Source organism: Aethalodelphis obliquidens, unplaced genomic scaffold (genome assembly GCF_003676395.1).
Source record: "Aethalodelphis obliquidens isolate GAN/ISIS:26980383/991018 unplaced genomic scaffold, ASM367639v1 scaffold79, whole genome shotgun sequence".
Taxonomy (NCBI): domain Eukaryota; kingdom Metazoa; phylum Chordata; class Mammalia; order Artiodactyla; family Delphinidae; genus Aethalodelphis; species Aethalodelphis obliquidens.
Window position 1 is genome coordinate 1,100,047 of NW_020838023.1, and position 19,931 is coordinate 1,119,977.

Here is a 19,931-nt window from a genome sequence, read left to right on the forward strand (position 1 = left end):
TAAGACAATAACCATTTTTAAAAATTTTTCTTCCAGATATTTTACATCATAAAAATGCAACCTCTCTTTTGTCTGTCAATGGTACTATTTCCCTTGAACTTCAAAATTTAAGAGCATTTTTGCTGTTTTAAAATTCACCTCAACATGTCAGATTCAAACAAAAGTTGTAAAGACAAAATTTGCATTTAAATTACTCAAAGCACCACACATTGTACTAGGTATTCTTTTTCCTGAAAGTAAATATATTTTCTTCTTTTAGAACCTAGTATAGGCAAATCAAACCAATACACTCTTCATCAAAATTAGTGTGTGAATAAAGACATTTTAGCATGTAAACTATTCAAATCAATATTTGAATATTGCAAAATTTGCATGATAAACTTGCCTTAAAACCTTCAAAGTATGAGAATTGTCCCATAGTGATTATAGAACCCACATACTCAGAAGGCAGAAGACATGTAATCATGTGTCTATTACCTAACTCATACTGTGGCAGAGGAAAGGATGGACTCAAGTGGGTCATTAAGAAAAGTCAAGAAGTTCATGATATAAAATAAAACCAATAAACCTTGCTGTTGTTAAACATCCATCAATGGAGAAACTATTTTGTCAAGTTTTACCACCTCTGCATCTAAACAAAAAACTTGCTAGGTTGGAAGATACTATTTCCAAATCCACTAGATTGATAGAGGTTGTTTCCACAATTCTAATCCTTTATGTATACATGTACAAGGGAGAGGAATCTAGCTAGTTTACTTGCACATAAATAGTGGTGAAGAAAGACTGGGATAATGCAGAGGTTACCAACTTCCCATATAAAGGGACAATGCAACATGAGAAAACTGGGGGACCACCATATTGTTATATTTTGTTTTAATAGTAGCTTCACATGTCTGATTCAGTTAATTACTCTTGAAACCTTTCAGAGAGTATGAGGCCTGAATTTTGGTAATGTAGCAGAAGTCAGTGGTTAAGGTCTTATTTCATTACTTACTACCCTTGTTCTGGGGTAAAACACAACTTTCTGAAAGTCATGTCTTTTATCGTTAAGGTTCGATGAGAATTACAATTTCCTTACCTATCTCACTATTGGAAGAATCACTAGAAACAAGTTCTTTGTAAAGGATATAGTAAGTATAGTCTAAATGTACTATCTTTGGAAGGCCAAAAGCCTATTTAACAATAGTAATTTCAGTATTTTTTGTTTTAAATTTCTAGTTTGGGTTTAAATAAATAATTCAAAATATTGATTTATAACTTCTCTGGAAATGAGAATAAAACAAAAAACAATCTTTTTCTAGGAATCTTTAGAATGTTATCTATAATAATTATTTTTCCTTAAAAACTGGAAAGATAGTACATTCCAATAGTATGTTCTATTTTACAAAGCACTTTCATAAATATTAACTTGGTCTTGTCAATAATCCTCTGGTATAAGGAAGAGATTATCATTTCCATTTTCCCAATGAGGCCCTAAAACGTCAGTGGTCTCCCTAAGATCACATAATAAATGACACAGCTGGAAATCAACTTTTGGTCATGCACTTCATGTAATACAGCCTTCTACCACTCAGTTATTAACTACAATAAATTTTTTAAGTAAACTAAGCCCTGTATCATACACCCTGACATTTCTAATGTTGGTACTGTCATTTCCTCTACTGTAAAAATGGGAAAAGTAGTACTTACTTCAGGAAACTGTCTTATAACTGAGTCCTGGCATATAACTAACATTGTCATCATTGTTGCTTTGTTATTACCAATTATCAATGTATCACTACAAATTATAGAAATAATTCCATATATTTTTACTTTTTAAATTTTTCATGAGTTTGAATTACCCTTTTTTTAATTTCTTTTTTTAAACCTGGCTTCAACATATTAGAAAGATTTTTCAGCTTAATATTTTACATAAATAACAAGCACCTTTGACATGCTAGCAGAAGAAGGGGCTGTGTTAATAGAGCCAACAGACATCAGTCTTGGACATTGAAGATTAGGAACATTTCTAGTTAGAAACGCTTTAAGTTGCTGGTACCTAACATTCCCATTGAAATCTTAAGGAAAAGAGTTAGGTCAGGTTCTGTGAAACAGCTGTTAGCTCCATGTGAGGAAACAGAGGCTCATTCATATAAATAACTTACCCAAGGTAACACAAATGATAGCGGCAGAGCTGGGGCTCAAACTCAGTGGTTTCTTTGCCACACGGGAAACTGCATCCTCTACTGCTTCAGTACTAAGCTAACCCTGCAGCTGATACTGCTAAATAACAAATGTAAATTTTGGAACACCTCATGTTAAGTTCTATCAGGAGGCAAGTTCTGCTGAGAGAGTATAGGAAAATATCCATCAAATTCTTGTCAGCTTGACTTAATGAGACCACCAGCAAGGACAGTAGGTAGAATATGTATCTTCCCAAGTCCAGTGGTGGTGCTGCACCTATGGGTATTTAGATACTTCAAAAAAGTTTTCGGTGGTACACATATGGGAGAAAAAATTCCTTGAAATACTGACCTTTTAATCTTTAAGTTTAGGAAAAACAGAACTTTTTGAAACAGTGATGGTAAGTTCAGGGAGGGAGGAAATGTTATAAAGAGATAGCATTTCGTGACAGTCAATAAACTACTCAACCTTTAACACATCTCCTCTATATTGGAAACTGGTGAAAGATGCTCACTCATCTGTAGTTCTGTAGACTTCAGAACTACATTGGCATCTGTGCTACTATACAGGGATTTGTAAACCGTTTATTGCAAAATATTAGCATTGAAATCGGTAAAAAACAACAACAACAAAAAAAAACCTAAAAAATGTCATGCAGAGAAATAAATTTGCCTAGTGAAATGCTAAAGCAAATGAGCAAAAAGATTTTTAAAATGTGGAAATGTATGGGAACTCACCTGATAAATGCCAAGGAGATAACATAGTCTGTGTTCACGGTGAGAGTCCAGTCACAGTCCCTGCTGTGGGGATATGGGTGAGGGAAGTTTGGTGAAAGAATAAAGCCTGAAGATCCTGTTAAATTGCCTCCACAGGGTGCTTTAATTTAAAACAAACAAACAAAACCCCTTAAGTGATTAATAAAATGTATTATATATCAGTATTTGTAAAAACACTTATTTTAAAAAGTTTAGGTTTTGTACAGATGATTTTTTACAGTACTGGATGCTTAAATACTGCATTATCTTTCAAGAAAGACAATTAAAATACTAAATACATACATACATACATTGAATTTAGCTCCTTTACTGGCTTCAAACAATAAGAAAAAGTTATATTTCTTTCCCTTTCTATTACTATTTTGTTTCATGTAAAAGAAAAGCATTAAGGAGTAAAAATGGTTTCACCCTGGTTACTAGGAAAAAATCTGAAGGTTACTGCAAAAAAGATAGCAACAAAACAAAGCAAAACAAAATCTCTAAGAATAAGTGGAATAATAGAATATGAGATATTTAGCTCATTTTCAAATCTTCCCTGCTACCTTTATTTACAGAGGAAGAGGCTTTGATAATGGTTAATGAGTGAAAATGGATAACTGAGAACCAATAGCACTTTACTCCTATACTGAGTGTTAGGATATTCTTAAATTCTAGTTGCCTGACTTGTTGATGAAAATAGACAGTTGTTATTATTGTGGCCCAAACAAAGGTTTCTGTAACACTTCAAAGGAGAGTCTCAAAAAATTGTCAGAGAAATTCAGAGATTAGATTCTTCACGGGATTATTGTCGGAGTCTGTTAAACACAGATTGATCAGGAAATAATATATTACACAAAGTTGGCAGCTGCAGAAAAATAGATAAATTAAGATATGGAGGGTCCTGGTGGTGGAGTGTGAGAGTAGGGATGTAAATATAGGTATGCGCACCGAGAAAGAGAGAGATTGAGACCGAGATTGGGATTCTCATGATGTAATGACATCTCCTACACATAATCACCACATCATCATTGTTATCTGAGTTTTAAAATTATAGTTTTCCTCAGATCAATTTTACCATTCAGTTGTAAGGCATACGGGATTCTCTTGACAGCATAAAACTGGTTTTGGAAGGAGGAGAATTTTGGTTCTGGTAACATTTCAGATATTTGTTCTTTGCCTGAGCCTAGATATGCAATATCATCATTAGAATTTGGTAATTTTTACCATCTTAAATAATGGATGTCTGCTATTATTGATACATTTCCCCATGACCCTCTGCTACCTTTGTCTCAGTGCCTCAGTCACAGTAGATGACCTACTCTACTGAGAATATTTATTTGCTGAGCCTTAATTTATTTACCACGACTTACCTATCACCTGTATGGTTTTTGTGGTGTATCAAATGATTAAACAAACTACCTCAACTTTAGTTCTCCCTATTCAAACTTCAACGCTTCCTGAATATTTAACGAGTCCCCCCTATTAATCAGGATAACACCCTCGACTCAATCACACAATCTCTCTTCCTTCTCCAGAACCTGTGTTCATTTGTCTCCTTTATTCTCTCTGGTTTCTTCCCCTTTGTCCACAGGTGTTCAAGTCTCTTTCATCCTAAAAATAAAACAAAGTCTCCTCTAGCCTATTTCCTTTCACCTTTTCTTCAACTGAAAATGTTGAATTTTACCTGATGGTTAAGAAATCCCCTCACCCTTTTGTGTTTGGTTATATGGGTTCACTGTGAAAAACCACCCTTTACCATCTGACTCAGATAAGATTCACTTATCAGGTCTTTGATAAAATCCTTTAAATAAGCCCCCTCATTTTCCTATGACAAGACCAGACATGGACCCTGCAAATTCCCATTCTTTGACTCAAATGATTAGTTGAATTGCTTGACCTCACTGATCAATCATAATAAACTGCTTGTAACCAAACTTTGGTCAAGCTTCTCTCCTTTCTCTAGGTCCTTGAACTCTGGCTCTCCCTCAGCCTTGAGTGAGCACACAACCCCTCCTGAGGATAGGCTGGACTCAGAGTACAGCATTCTGGGCCACTCTTTCATTTCACTTCCCCACACCTGGTTCTTTCCAGCCTTGTGTACTCCTCTCTATAAAAGAAAAATCCCCTTTTCCGAATTCTTCAGGTGCTGGAAGATCTCACCATCACATTGCTCTTCCTATCATAGTAGTACCACTACCCACACACTATAAAAATCCTTTTTAGTTTTTAAATGATCACCATCATGAGTTTGGTGAACATCTGTCTTATCATATAGTTACAAAATTAAAGAAAAAATTTAAAAAATTCCTTGTGATGAGAACTCTTAAGATTTGCTCTCTTAACAACTTTCATAGATAACATACAGCAGCATCACATATCATGGTGTATGTTACATTCACAGTACTTATCAATCTTGAAACAGGAAGTTTGTGCTTTTGAACCAATTTCATCCAATTAGCTCTCCCCGACCCCCTGACTCTGGTAACCAAAAATATGATCTCTTTTTCTATGAGTTTGTTCGTTTTTGAATTATAATTGACCTACAACACTGCTAGTTTTCGGTGTATAACATAGTGATTTGATATTTCCATACACTACAAAAGTAAAATTGTACAATAATTCCTTGTTAATAAAAGTCTCTCCTCACTATTTTGAATTTGTTTTTTATTTTACAACTACACCTTTTGAAAAGGAAGTCTAATCTCATTCTCTCTTTCATCACCTATGTACTATATGTACCTGTAGGCAGACTAACATGATTAGCAAAGCAGGTCACTGGGAAAAAATAGTTTCTTAAGTTATATCTTGAAGAAAAGTACCAAAGTATTCATCCTGAAAAAACTTATCTCAGGCTTAGAATTTTTTTTTTTATTTGAAATTATATTTAGAGAGACAACAACCTTTTTGTTGCTTAGGGACTCTAGATGTCTTTATGTGGTCCTTCCCACCTCTCCTGCTCTCTCCACCCATTGCTATTTCCCTTAGCCTCCGAGCCTCCCACACATAACACTCCCTAGCTCATCCTCAAATGACTTTTGTATTGACTAATATAGGAGGGTATTTTTGCCTTTATCTTTCTCTTCATATCTGCAGTCATCCTTATCTGTTGACTTTCACCGTAAATTCACTCTCCTCGTTTTTGGAACTCCACTTCTAATTTTCTTCTGATGTCTTTGTACAGATCTCAGTTTTATTGGCAAGCACTTCTTTCACTTCATCTTATAATTTTGGTATTCTCCTGAATTCCTTACCTAATCGTCTCTAATTTTCACGCTATTACATTTTTCCTTGTTGCTCATGTCCGAATTGTGAGTTTATCTTCCACTTACATACTGATAACCCCTTTTTCCTATCATCTCCAACAGATTTCTCTGCTTAATTCTAAACCATATGCTCAAGTGCTTACTGGCTATCTCTACCTGATCACTGTGGGTACATCAAGCACAGAATATCCAACATATCCAAACCTCAACTCAAATTTCTCCTGTATTCCTAGGTTGTTTGGTTAGCACTATCATCCAACCACATATATTCCCAAGCTAGAGGCCTAAGATTCTTCCCTTTTCTTTATTGCACCCTTGACTCCAGTCTATCAAGAAGCACTACCAAGACCCTACCTCAGTTCCTCATAGATATTTTTCAATCTATCTCTTCTTTCCTTTTCTAATACCACATTTCTAGATCTGACTCTTACATGCCTCCAGAATTATTGCAATATTTTTTGTTTCCCATGCCTCTAGTATAATCTCGTTTCCTCCATTTCATCTTCCCAGTGAAAACATCTAATCATACTATGTCCATGCATAAAATTCTGCAGTTATTACACATTGCCTAAAAGATAATGTCCCGACTCCAGTATAGCTTTCATGTCTTGACTCCTGCAACCTTTCCAATTGCATCAACCACCAATCTAGACACATAATTTACACTCAAAACTATCATTTGCTTGTTCCTTGTATTTACATGCCTTTATGCATCCTATTTGTTTTTCCTGACATGTCTTCCCTTCTACCTCTATATAACTTTTACTTAGGTCTCAAGATTCATCACTGCCTCCAGGGAGTTTTCCTAGAAATTCTCAGCCTGGACTCTGCTTCAGCTCTCTCCAACACACTCTAGTATCCATAGCAACCTGTGCCTATCTCCATCATTTCCCTTACCATATTTTATTTAAATATTCCTTTCAGGTATCTGTATTCATCACTAATCTGCAAGCTAAAGACTGTGTTTTATATGTTATTTTCTATGTGAGATTTAGCATATACTACACATTCCATAAATGTTTGTTGAATTGCTATTGACTCCTTGTATTGATTGTGAAGATTAAAGATGAATAAGTCTGAATGGCAATCTAATTTATTTTGATAAAAATAATAATTTGTTTTGATAAAAGCTATATGTTTTGATTAAAATAATGACACATTTTATCTTTGGAACTTTAAAAATCATACGTGAATTTGAAATATGTTAGAAAAATATGTGTAATAGCAAATGCAGTTACATATGTGTATATATATATGTATATATGCACAAAAGGCAGGAATGCTTTTTGTGTTTTTTTTCACATTCTAAGGAAGTGGTATCATTTGTACTTTGGGGGATCATGGGGGCAATTTTATTTGTTTGTTTCAGTTCTCCTTATTTTTCACAGGAAACTTTGGTCTTTTTTATTGTTAGCAATTTTATACACATGAACACATCCACATATACGTTTATATGTGTATATCCTTTATCATATAAGATATAGGAAAATCCATTACACATATTTTTAAGTATCTTACTGGATATATTTTGTGATTATACTATTATTGGAGCATAAGATCCTTTAAAATTCTTTTGATTCTATTATTAAAATTATTTATTGAGGTTTTCCAGATAAATTTCATAACTGTAGTAGATTTTGAAAATCTATAAAAGCCATTGAGACAAGCTGAGACATATTATCTAACATTTGTATATCCCAAACAACTCAGTAGTAAAGAAAACTCTCTTTGCATTTAATATATTAAAACTTAAATCCCATTTGGAAAATACATCTTTTACTTTTATGCATCTAATCATAAAGCATCCAAAATAAGATTCTCTTTAAATCAAATATATTTATGAATTAAATTTTCAGTTAGGTTCCATAGAGTTCTGACACATTAATGATTTGTTCTGCGTGTAATTTCTTATGAGACAGTTATACAGGCAACTATTGATAATGATTTTACAATCTTAATTTTTCTCCCCTATTCAGTTTTGTGTCTACTGTCTTAGCAGCCCACCCATACTAATGTCTTTGTTATTTACCTTCATATTGAGTGCTGTTACTTTCCCTCTGGCAATGTCAAAGTAATCTTCACACTGTCAATTCTGTTAGAATGAATTCTATTAACTCTCTTAAAAATGACTGTCCTTCTGCTTGGTGTTTGCTATAAGGTTGACTACTTCTACATGCAAGCAAAATGCTTTATGCTCCAGGGTCTGAGACATAAACTTATGAAGTTTCTAAAAAGTTCAGGGTTTAATCTTTGGCATAGTATTTCCAATCATGGAGTTCTTTCTTATAAGTTTCAGAGGTCAAGTTTTCTGCAGCTTAGCAATTTTTCAGACTTTTTTTTTTTTAAGGTTACTATCTTCCTCAGAGAAACTCTAATGCATACCCTCTCCTTAAGCAATCTTTTCCTACCAAAAAATTATACACAACACCACTGTCCTTACAAAAAATTCCCACAATCTGCTTAATTAAAGTAAAATTTGGTGTTTAACTTTTATTTTCTAGAATTATGACTTGCTGGCTAAAGTCTTGTCTACAAATGGAATTTTATAACAGCCTATCTCAAAATTCTTTACTCTATTAACCTTTTGGATTTTCGTGTTTTCTAGCATTTCAGTGTAAAGCTGTTAAATGTTTCAGAATTCTCTACATGACAACATTTGACATAATATAGCCTTTCTAGTAATTCTAATAAATAACACCCGTTTAATAGGTCTAAGAATCACAATAAAACAATAAGTTCCACAGTAAGTCTGTGGAATTCTGTCATTTCCTCTTTACACAAAGATTCCCTTTACAAGATACTCAAATTCCAATTAATTTGAATGTGGCATTTTAGTTTAATTGGCATTTTTTTTAGGTTAACTGTCCAGTAAACAAATGAAAACTTCATTGTTTCAGTCCCTTTTCCTTTGAAAATATTTTTTCTCCGTATTTTTTCCTCTGCTTTTATGAGTGTATTTATAGTAAATGTAAATTAATCAATGTTTGATGATTTGGAATCTTGCAGTGGTACATAGAGAGCAACATAGGTATAAACGGAAATAAACTGCAAAGGAAAATATGGCTAAATCTGAACTGGTTCAATGTATGCCCTTATTTTGTGCTTTTTTTATGTCCCTTTAATAAGCCTTTTCCTTATCATCTGCTCCATTTTCTACAGAAGTCTACAACTATCTGTCTACTCCCTGCCTGGTTTGAGCCTTTAGATGTGTTTTGTTCTGTGTATTTTGTTTTTTTAAATTCCAATGAATAAAATACAAAAAATGTGATATGAATTCAGATTTTTTAGTTTTCACTTTACTAGAGAAGTTCACAAAAGGATTTATTGTACTGCTAAATCCTCAATGCCTAGGTCAACACATAGGACACACTAATGAATTTGAGTTTGCAGCTCTTGCATAAGAAGCATAAAATGGGGTAAAGTAAATCTGAATAACTGAGTGCTTGATTTGTTCACTTCTGACTGAGGTACTAAACACTCTTTTCCTATTATCATGTGATTTCCCCAGTGGGGAAATGATTATTGAAAATGTATTTATGAGTTAGATATAAAGTGAACAAAAATAAGGTTTTCTCTCCTAAAAGTGCTAAATTTGCATGCTATAAGAAATACACTGAACAAGATATGGAATCTTCTCCCAAGGTGCTTGCAGTGTAGTAAGGGAAAGAATATGATAAATAAAATTTTGAGTACACATAACGTACTTTGGGCAAACTGTATTATACATTCTAGATGATGCCAATTTTAAAACACTTGAGCTCAAGTTTTGAGATTAAACTAGCTGAATTTAAGAACCTTAATAACAAGATTTTTTTTTAAGATTATATAGCAAGTTTTCTCACTATTTTTACTCCAAAGGTGGTATATCCCTCTAACTTTTTCTCAGACCCAGTAGGGAAATAATATGTATCTTAATTTCTAGAGTTAAACTTGGAGATTCAAGAATAGACCATGGATTCAAAAGGCAGAGAGTTGGAAGTATGAACCAAGTGGTTGCAAATCCTTAGATCATCAAAATAAAAACTGATAATTCATTTGGAATACATGGATTGAAGGGAAAGTCAAAGCTTTGAAACTCAAACATAAGTTCTGATAAAATTTTCTTTCTTAGAAGGAATAACCATTATTGAGGCAAGATCAACCTGGCCCATTTTAAATAGAGTCTGAATCCACTCTTTAAATTTTAAAAGTAGTGAATAACTACATTTGTATAGTAGAAAGGGAAGATGAAGATTTTTCAAGAACTTTGATTCTATTTTTTCTTTGGAATTTTATTTATTTTTTTATACAGCAGGTTCTTATTAGTTATCTATTTTATACATATTAGTGTATATATGTCAATCCCAATCTCCCAATTCAACCCACCACCATCCACCCTGCCACTTTCCCCCCTTGGTGTCCATACATTTGAAGAACTTTGATTCTTTATTGTTTATAGACCCTCTCCTCAGGGTAAAAATAACAATAATTTATAATTTTGTGCATTTTTGGAGGGTCATAGACCTCTGAAATCTTATACTCCCATATAACCTATTCCAGAATACTGTTCTTAATTAAAACACTGAAACCAGTTTTTAACCATTGTTTTACATCTGTATAAAATTTTAATTATTCTAAATTCATACCTATACAAACTGGTGGGCTGGGCTGCCAGAAGTATCGATTTTCTACCTGAATGCAGGTTATTCTTTCCTCTCCTTGAAGCTCATATCCTGGGTCACATTGAAAAACAACAGTGTCCCCAGGTTCTCGTCCATCCCCATTTCGAGTCCCATTCATGGGAACCCCTGGGTCACGACATGCAGTGGCAACAGAACCTATGAAAAGACAGAAACAAACCTTTAGTTTTGATGCTATCCAAAATCACCTTCAAAGTTCCAGATCTTATATTTGAGAAGCTTCCACATATCTATGTGCTTTTAGAAAATTAACAAAAAATGCTTGGGGTTGGGCTTTCCTGGTGGCGCAGTGGTTGGGAATCCGCCTGCCAATGCAGGGGACGTGGGTTCGTGCCCCGGTCCGGGAAGATCCCACATGCCGCGGAGCGGCGGGGCCTGTGAGCCATGACCGCTGAGCCTGCGCGTAATGCTTGGGCCATAATTCCCTGTGCTATACAATATCTCCTTGTTGCTTTTTTAATGGAGTATATAATCTGTAAAAACTATCTATGAATCACTATGCTGTACACCAGGAATTAATATAATATTGTAAATCAACTGTACCTCAATTAAAAAATGCTTGGGCTAATTTTTAAATACCTGCACAATAAATACTTTTTAATTGTTTTTGGTAAATAATTTATGTGTTAACTTGCTTCAAGCAGGGACATGGCATTTTAGTAGCTAAATAATAAATTTACTCAAAATCTGTTTTTTGATACTACGTGAAAGACACTGTGAAGAGGATGAAAAGACAGCTGCAGACTGGAGGAACATATTTGCATGGGCTATATTCCACAAAGGACTTGTATCTGGAATATATAAAGAATTCTTAAAACTCAACTGTGAAAAAAAAAGAAAGAAAAAAATCCAACTAGAAAATGGGCAAAAAACATTTCAATAAAGAGGATACCAGATGGCACATCAAAAAGTGTTCAATATTATTAGCCATTAAGGAAATGAAATTTAAAACCACAATGAGATATTACTACATACCTATCAGATCAGCTAAAATAAAAAATATAGTAACACCAAATGCTGGCAAGATTCTGCAAAAAACTGAATTGCTTACCCATTGCTGGTAGAAATGTAAAATGGTACAGCCACTCTGGAAAGAAGATGGCACTTTCTTGCAAAAATAAATGTGCTTACCATAACCCAGTGATTGTACTCTTGCCCATTTATTACAGAGAAATAAAAACCTGAACGTGGATGTTCACAGGAGTTTTATTTGTAATAACTAAAAACTAGGAACAAACCACCTTCAACAGGTGGATCATTAAACTAAATTCATACCATGGTATACTGGTCAGTAATAAAAAAGGAATGATGATATACAAGACAGCTTGAATGGATCTGAAGGCAATTATGATGAGTAAAAAAAATGCAATAGCAAAATGTTTTATACTGTTTGCCTCTATTTATGTAACACCCTTGAACTGACAAAATTATGAAGCTGGAAAGCAGATTACTGGTTACCAAGAATTGTAGGGGGAGGGGATGGAAGGAGATGACCAGGACTATAAAACAGTAAGTAGAAGGATCTTTGTGATGGAACTGTACCGTGGTTTACCTCTGGTGGTGGTGATCAAATCTACATAAAACTATATACAAAATAAACATACACACAAAAATGAGCATATATAAAACTAATGAAATCTGAATAAGGTTCAAGGATTGTTATCAATGTCAATTTTCTGCTTATGATATTGTGCTATAGTTATCCAAGAAATCATCATTGGAGGAAATTGGGTAAAGGGTATACAGGATCTCTATTATTTCTTACAATTGCATATAAATCTAAAATTATTTAAAAATTTCAAAAAGTTTAAAAAATCATTAGAGAAGAGTATGGGACCACAGGAAAGCAACTGTTCTTCTATATACAGTATAGGGCACATATAATAGTATAATTAACTACAATTATTCAGGTTAATGGAACAAGATATTACTTTGAATTACCACAAAGCAGATTTACCCTAAGGCGTATGATAATTAAGTATCAAGGCAAAAAAGCTATTAAATTTTTCATTTAAGCTACTTATTAAATTATATTCATAAACGTAGGATTCAGCCCTTGTACAAATTATTTTTTAAACTGCATATTAAAGTAACTACACAAATGGCTGGATTACAGACACATAACTGGTATTCACTCATTCATTCATTTACTAACTTAATATATTCCAGACACTGTGCTAGGTGCTAGGAATACAAAGAAGAAATAGGCAGACATAAAACTGAACAGACTTCAAATTGTTCAAACTGCATAGCGGTGGCACCTACGAACAGATTCTGTTGTATACATCCCTAGTAGGTAAGTAAACAGGTACAAAGGTAGGTAGGTAGATACAGATAGATAGATAGATTCACCAATATACCAAACAATTTGTTACAATCTACCAGGTGTACTTTTTGTATTGATAGCTCATCTCCCTAATACTCATACATAGCAATGAAAGCAGAGAATCTACACACAAATATTGTAATGTTCTGACTCTCAAAGTCGTTTGGGAATCAAGAGGACCATATCAATTAAAAAACTGAAAAAAAAAAAAAACTAATGTTGGTGGTATGTTAAGTCTGAGACTGCATAAAAGCAGCAACAACAAAAAAGTTGTTGATTATATATAATCAATTATATATTATATGTGATTATATATATATATATATATAAAATCACATATATATATACACACAAAACTGAACAGACTGCAAATTGTTTTATATATCTTTTCAGAAAGGGTAAAATAAGGATATTTTTATTTTAAGTTTTTTAACATCTTTATTGGAGTATAATTGTTTTCCAATGGTGTGTTAGTTTCTGCTTTATAACAAAGTGAACCAGCTATATGTATACATATCTCCCCATATCTCCTCCCTCTTGCATCTCCCTCCCACCCTCCCTATCCCACCCCCCTAGGTGGTCACAAAGCACTGAGCTGATCTCCCTGTGCTATGTGGCTGCTTCCCACTAGCTATCTTTTTTACATTTGGTAGTGTGTATATGCCCCTCCTACTCTCTCACTTAGTCCCAGCTTCCCCTTCCCCCTCCCCATGTCCTCAAATCCATTCTCTATGTCTGCATCTTTATTCCTGTCCTGCCCCTAGGTTCTTCAGAACCTTTTTTTTTTTTTTTTGGATTCCATATATATGTGTTAACATATGGTATTTATTTTTCTCTTTCTGACTCACTTCACTGTATGACAGACTCTAGGTCCATCCACCTCACTACAAATAACCCAATTTCATTTCTTTTTATGGATGAGTAATATTCCATTGCATATATGTGCCACATCTTCTTTATCCATTCATCTGTCGATGGACACTTAGGTTGCTTCCATGTCCTGCAGTTGTAAATACAACTGCAATGAACATTGTGGTACATGACTTTAAAAGGTTATTTTTAAAAGGGTTAATTTCTAAAGGGTTACTTTTTAAAAAGGGTTACAAGATGTAGACTGCAAATGTTATTTTACCGACCACTTAAATTAAATCTATGTATAATTATACACATCATCAGAAATCCTAACAGTTTTGCTTCATTTTACTGACAAACTAGTGCTTCTGAGCAATGGCCAAGGATGAAGACGTTACATGTATAATTCCTTTAATTCTCCTAGCAAACCAATGGGTCAAGTGCCATTATTGTTTTTATTTTAGAGGTGAGAAAACTAAAGTTTAGGAAGATTAAGTAACCTGTTCAATATTACAAAAACTAAAGAATAGAGAACCAAGGTTTGAACCCCAGTCAGTATGATTTCAGAAGCCAAACCCTTAAATGTTACACTAGACTGTCCTCTTCTACCTGTTAACTGTCCTAGAGATACATTTTCTTTCTCAGTTAAATATAATAAACCCCATTAAGAAATGATAAAAAATACAGATTATACCCATAAATAGAAAAGCTACAGTGCACATAAATGTGTCCATTTTAAAAATATTCAATCTTCTTTCATTTGAGTTATTTTTGAGAGAGTTATTTTTAGTTGTTAATAGAATAACAATCAGACTCATATTGGAGAATATTGAGGGAAGTGGGGTAGGGACTTGGTTCCAATTTCCAATTGGATTTGTTCTGTAATACCTATCAGTGTTCCTTATCAGAACATCCATCAGGCATTACAGGGTCTGGCAATTATAATCTTTCAATATTGATAGACTTTTTTTTTTGTAAATGCTTTTGTGATAAACTCAGTCATTAAGCTTTTCTTGAATTGCTCTGGAATGGTTTCCACCAACACTAAAACTGATCTATGAATTGGTTTTACAATACAAAAGTGGAGCTGGATGTCCTACATACAAGATTTACACTTAGGATGTTTTAATCGGAAAGGAGTGATATAAAGGTAAAATGTGCTACAGCTTTCAAGCTGAAAAGTAGAATGATATACAGATTATGAAAAATATTCTTTTGTTGTTGTTTTTGTTATTGTTGTAGAGGCTTACTATGTGCTGGACTCTGCAAAAAGCTTGAAGCTTAATATGAACATTCTCAAAGTAAAAACGTACATAAAACAATGTTACAAAAACACTGAAATGAAAGCAGCTGGTATAACCATGTCTTACCAGAGTCTGAGGGAAAAAAGATGTTTTGGCCTTATTGTCAGAGTCACTGTGCTTAAAGATTTAAAGTGGAACCTAGTAGCTAAAATATAAAGGCTTCAATATGATAGCTAATATATAATATGTAAAAATATTCATTTGCCTTTGGACTGGTTGACTTGAAGGAAGAGAGGTGGCAAAATTGTACTCTGCCTTTTTCTCTCAACTAATAAATAAATTACAAGTAAGATTTTAAAACACAATAGAGAATGATGGGGTTTAGTGAAAGACCAAATAAATTTTTTCTTGCAATTACTTGAGTTCTGAAAGCAATTAGTTAAATACACACAGAAAGAATTACTTGCTGTGAATGCTATTGTCTTATTTTCTTTACTTATTCAAAGTTTAATCTCTATACTGGTTATACACTGTGTTTTTGGGTAGACAAAATTACATTAATTTTGGCATCAGTCATTCTTCTTTTCTGTATTAAATAGAAACTATAGCCATTGAAGAAAATAACTAAACATTTAAAAAGTCATTCTGTGTCTCCTTGGAAATTAGGACTGAAATAATCTCACAAAATTAGCATGATTTAAAAACAATTATATTAGAACTCAATAAGTATTAGTCACATATGTAAAAATAGATTAAGAATTTTTATTTGACATGTGTTGTTTAATTTTGTGGAACATACAATTCTCAAGATATATAATTCTTATTTGCATTTTATTACTGTTGTTATATATATATATATATTTAAGTAGATGTTTGTTCCTCTCTATTCTCTTCTACTGTGGAATAATATACAGGGTGTTTCTATAGAATGAGGACTTTTTTGCAATTAAGTATTTTAATTTATCAACTATTTTAAAGATATAAAAATTTAAAAAGTATATATTAGAAAATAATATACCTGCCACCAGTGTATTAAGATAGGTAAGTTCTATTTATTATCTCAGTTTTTTGTTTTTGTTTTTGTTTTTTGCGGTATGCAGGCCTGTCACTGTTGTGGCCTCTCCCGTTTTGGAGCACAGGCTCCGGATGCACAGGCTCAGCGGCCATGGCCCACGGCCCCAGCCACTCCACGGCATGTGGGATCTTCCCGGACCGGGGCACGAACCCACGTCCCCTGCATCGGCAGGCGGACTCTCAACCACTGCGCCACCAGGGAAGCCCTATTATCTCAGTTTTTTAAGTCCAAATTACTTCAAATTTAATTGATGAAATGAATATCTGTATTTGTTCTATTAGGTTTAAGTTTGTCATTTATTCCTGATTTTTCTTAACATAGATATGTAAAGTAAGCATAAATTCCAACAAAGATAAAGGGTCTTAACAAACTTGTTATCTCACCTGCAATATCATGAAAGGAACATTCTAGAAAGTGTATATAATAGGCTTATATGCTATCCTATCCAAATATATCTTGGATTTAGTTTTCAATACCTAATGAAATTGACTATGAAAGATGACTTCCCTTCCTTGTCCCCCCCCAAAAAAAGAAATGGCCATTTACATTTTGGTTAGTCTAGAATAGGAATTATCAGCTGGTTAGTCTGTTTCACAGCTGATTATTCAGTAAAAATGATAATAGTCACAGGGAAAAGGTATATAAATAGAAGAGTATGTGACTAGTTAATATTGTCATTATGTAATATTTATTGGACACTTACTGTCTTTCAAACACTTGTACTATGATCTATATCTCATTTGATTCACAAGAAGTCTGGGTACTATTAGTATCTATATTTTCCCAATGAGAAGATTGAGGCTAAAAAAAGATAAGAAGCCTGACCAACATCACATAGTTACTTAAAGTGGATGAAGTGTCCTGTGCAGACATGAGACCATTACCGAGGGACATTTCTTAAATAAAAGTGATAGAGTGTTTGCAAAAAAAAAGTGCTGAAAGTGTGAACTATAGTATAAAGCTCAAGTGAAATAATGACTTCAATTGAAATTTCTAAAATATGTTATTAATCTTTATTGTCATTTTAAAATCAGAAGAGCAGCTACCTACCTGCCTATCATTCTGATTGGAATAGTCCAAAAACCTAGATGTTTGTAACACTTAGCTTTAAATGTATTAATTTCTTACTTACAAAAAATTTCACAGATATTAACAATACAGTCTTATTCACAGGATTCCATTGGTGTATATTTTGTCAAACTGAAATAAATCTGTGTATCTAAGAACGAGATGTAGTTGTTCAAGGTGAAGGGCAATCAGAATAGATACCAATAAAATAATGATGATTACTATTATTGTCTGTATTGAGAGCATACATTGTGCAAAACACTTAACTAGAAGCTAAGTTTATACTCTTAGGCTAAAACACAAATCGTTATGAAGTATTATTATCCCTATTTTAAATGGGTAAAATAAGTCTCCATGATATTAAATGTTTGCTCTTAGTAGAGTTGGAATTTGAATCAAGAAACAGCAGGGCTCTTAGCCATTAGGGTATACTGTCTCAGCACAAACCTATCCCATTACCAGATAAAACAATGAAAAGCCATGCCCTACTAATGGAACTCTGACCGTTGTTTATTAACAAAAGACTTGGGCAAAAAAGTTAGACTTACATTGAAACAGAAAGGCAAGAACAGTTTATAACCCTTCATTACACACAAACAATTTCTTGCTCCTGATATTTCACCATAAAGGGAAGCAGAAAAGAAAGACTCAAGGTTATTTTGCGGGTATTACTAGAAGTAATAAAAATAAAATTTAACCTGATATATGCCAAATTTAGCCATGCATGTGTCAAATGGTATTAAGTAATTACAGTAACAAGAACATTTCCCCTCCAATTGTTTTTCTCATTCTTGTTCTTCCTGTCCTCTCTTTTTTTCTGATTTCCTTCCTTACAGTTCTTTAAGAGAGTAGAAGCAATAAGATAGGCGCACCCTCACCAAATCTCTGGTGTCTGCATCCATATTCTCTACTTCCTCTCCCGTAGCAGCGAAGAAGGTGCCCTTGCTCTATGTAAGGCTAACCCTAGTTCTTGTCCTGCTGGTATTAAAACCTTTCTATTTCTCGAGGACTTCATTCCTGAAGATTTTTCATCTCTTCTGAATCACTAGGTTTTCCTTTTGTACTGGGTCATTCTCAAAAACATACAAATGTGGCTTACAACTTCCATCTTAAATAAACAACCAAAATCCTCATTACATTCCCATTCTCTTCTAGCTATTTTTCTCATTTCCCTCCTTTCTTTAGTAGGAAACCTATTAAACATCTGTCCTGAGGGAGATATCTATACAACTGTCTCCAGTTTCATCTGCCATTCATCAGACATATTCACTAAACTGTCCTTGTTAAATCTAGGCTGCCAAATTCAATGATAACTTAGTGCCTTCTTTTTTCAGAAAAATCTTAGCAACATTTGTCACAGCACTTTTTTTCTTGGCTTCTCAGTCATCAGACTGCTAGTTCTCTTTTCTGGCTTATTTGCTGCTCTTTTTGGTATCTTTTGCTATCCCTGCCTTGTTAACCCAATGACTGAGAGCTGTAGTACCTCAGGGATTAGTTCTTAATGGTTCTGCTCCCATCTTTCTACAACTTCTCCTTGGATAACTTCACCTTATCCCATGGTTTTAAATGCTGTTTTTAGTTGAATGCTTCCCAAATTTATACATTCAGTCTTAATGTCTTTCCTGAGCTTCAGACCATTCTATTCAACTGCCTATTTAACTTCTTGTATATCTAATAGGCCCCTCAGCTTACCATGTCCAAAACACTTGCAAAATTATAAAATCTTTTAATTTTCAAATTTTTGTAAATAAAAATGTAAAAATTATTAAATTTCACCTGTGTATAAAATTTTTTCCTATGCTACTGATATCAATAAAATCAAATAAATATTGTTCCATTTGAAAGTAAAAATTTCTCATTGCAAATTTATTTCTAATTTAATATAATACCCAGATACAAATACTTTTGTTAGAAATAAATTCACCATAGAATGTAAAATCCTGACATAAGAAATAAACTGAACATTTGCAAACATACAAAATCTTGTAATTTTTACTTTATTTTTTATGCAAGTGATTTTAATCTGTATGGTAGCATTTACTTCTAACAAAATGAATTTTTATATCTGGTTATTATAATAGGTCAGAAATAAATTTGTAATGACAAACTTTTCCTTTAAAATTGAACTGTTTCTATTCCACCAAAAACCACTTGTATCCATAATAGTTTTTTCTTAAAAATTCTCATGACTCAGGGTGTGAAAAAAATAGATATGTAAAAGTAATACCATTTTATAACTACTTATCATGTACAGTATCATGTACAGTAAAAATAATTTTTCAAGATGTTATTAACATGCTAATTATATATAAGTGTATGTAAATTAAAAAAAGAGTTTATGCTCAAGTTAAGAAAGTTTACATTAGCTTTTCTTAGGAATTGTTTTTACAATGCTTTTAATCTTCACCAATAGTCTAAATCCACTGAAAGAGTTACTGCATTTATTGTTAAGCAACATGGGATCTCATCAAATCAAGCATTGCTATACCCTAGGAATAAATTGCCC

General features: G+C 33.3%; 1 protein-coding gene across 3 annotated transcripts in view; it reads right to left on the bottom strand.

The window, feature by feature from the left end:
* CSMD3 (CUB and Sushi multiple domains 3) overlaps positions 1 to 19,931 on the bottom strand; it is a 1,084,122-nt gene that overhangs the window by 274,229 nt on the left and 789,962 nt on the right. For all 3 annotated transcript variants that reach the window (XM_027092553.1, XM_027092552.1, XM_027092550.1), the window contains 2 exons: positions 10,807 to 10,998; positions 2,901 to 3,039 (listed from right to left, as the gene is read on the bottom strand). In XM_027092553.1, coding sequence (XP_026948354.1) covers positions 2,901 to 3,039; positions 10,807 to 10,998 — 331 coding nt within the window. The remainder of the gene's footprint in view (positions 1 to 2,900; positions 3,040 to 10,806; positions 10,999 to 19,931) is intronic.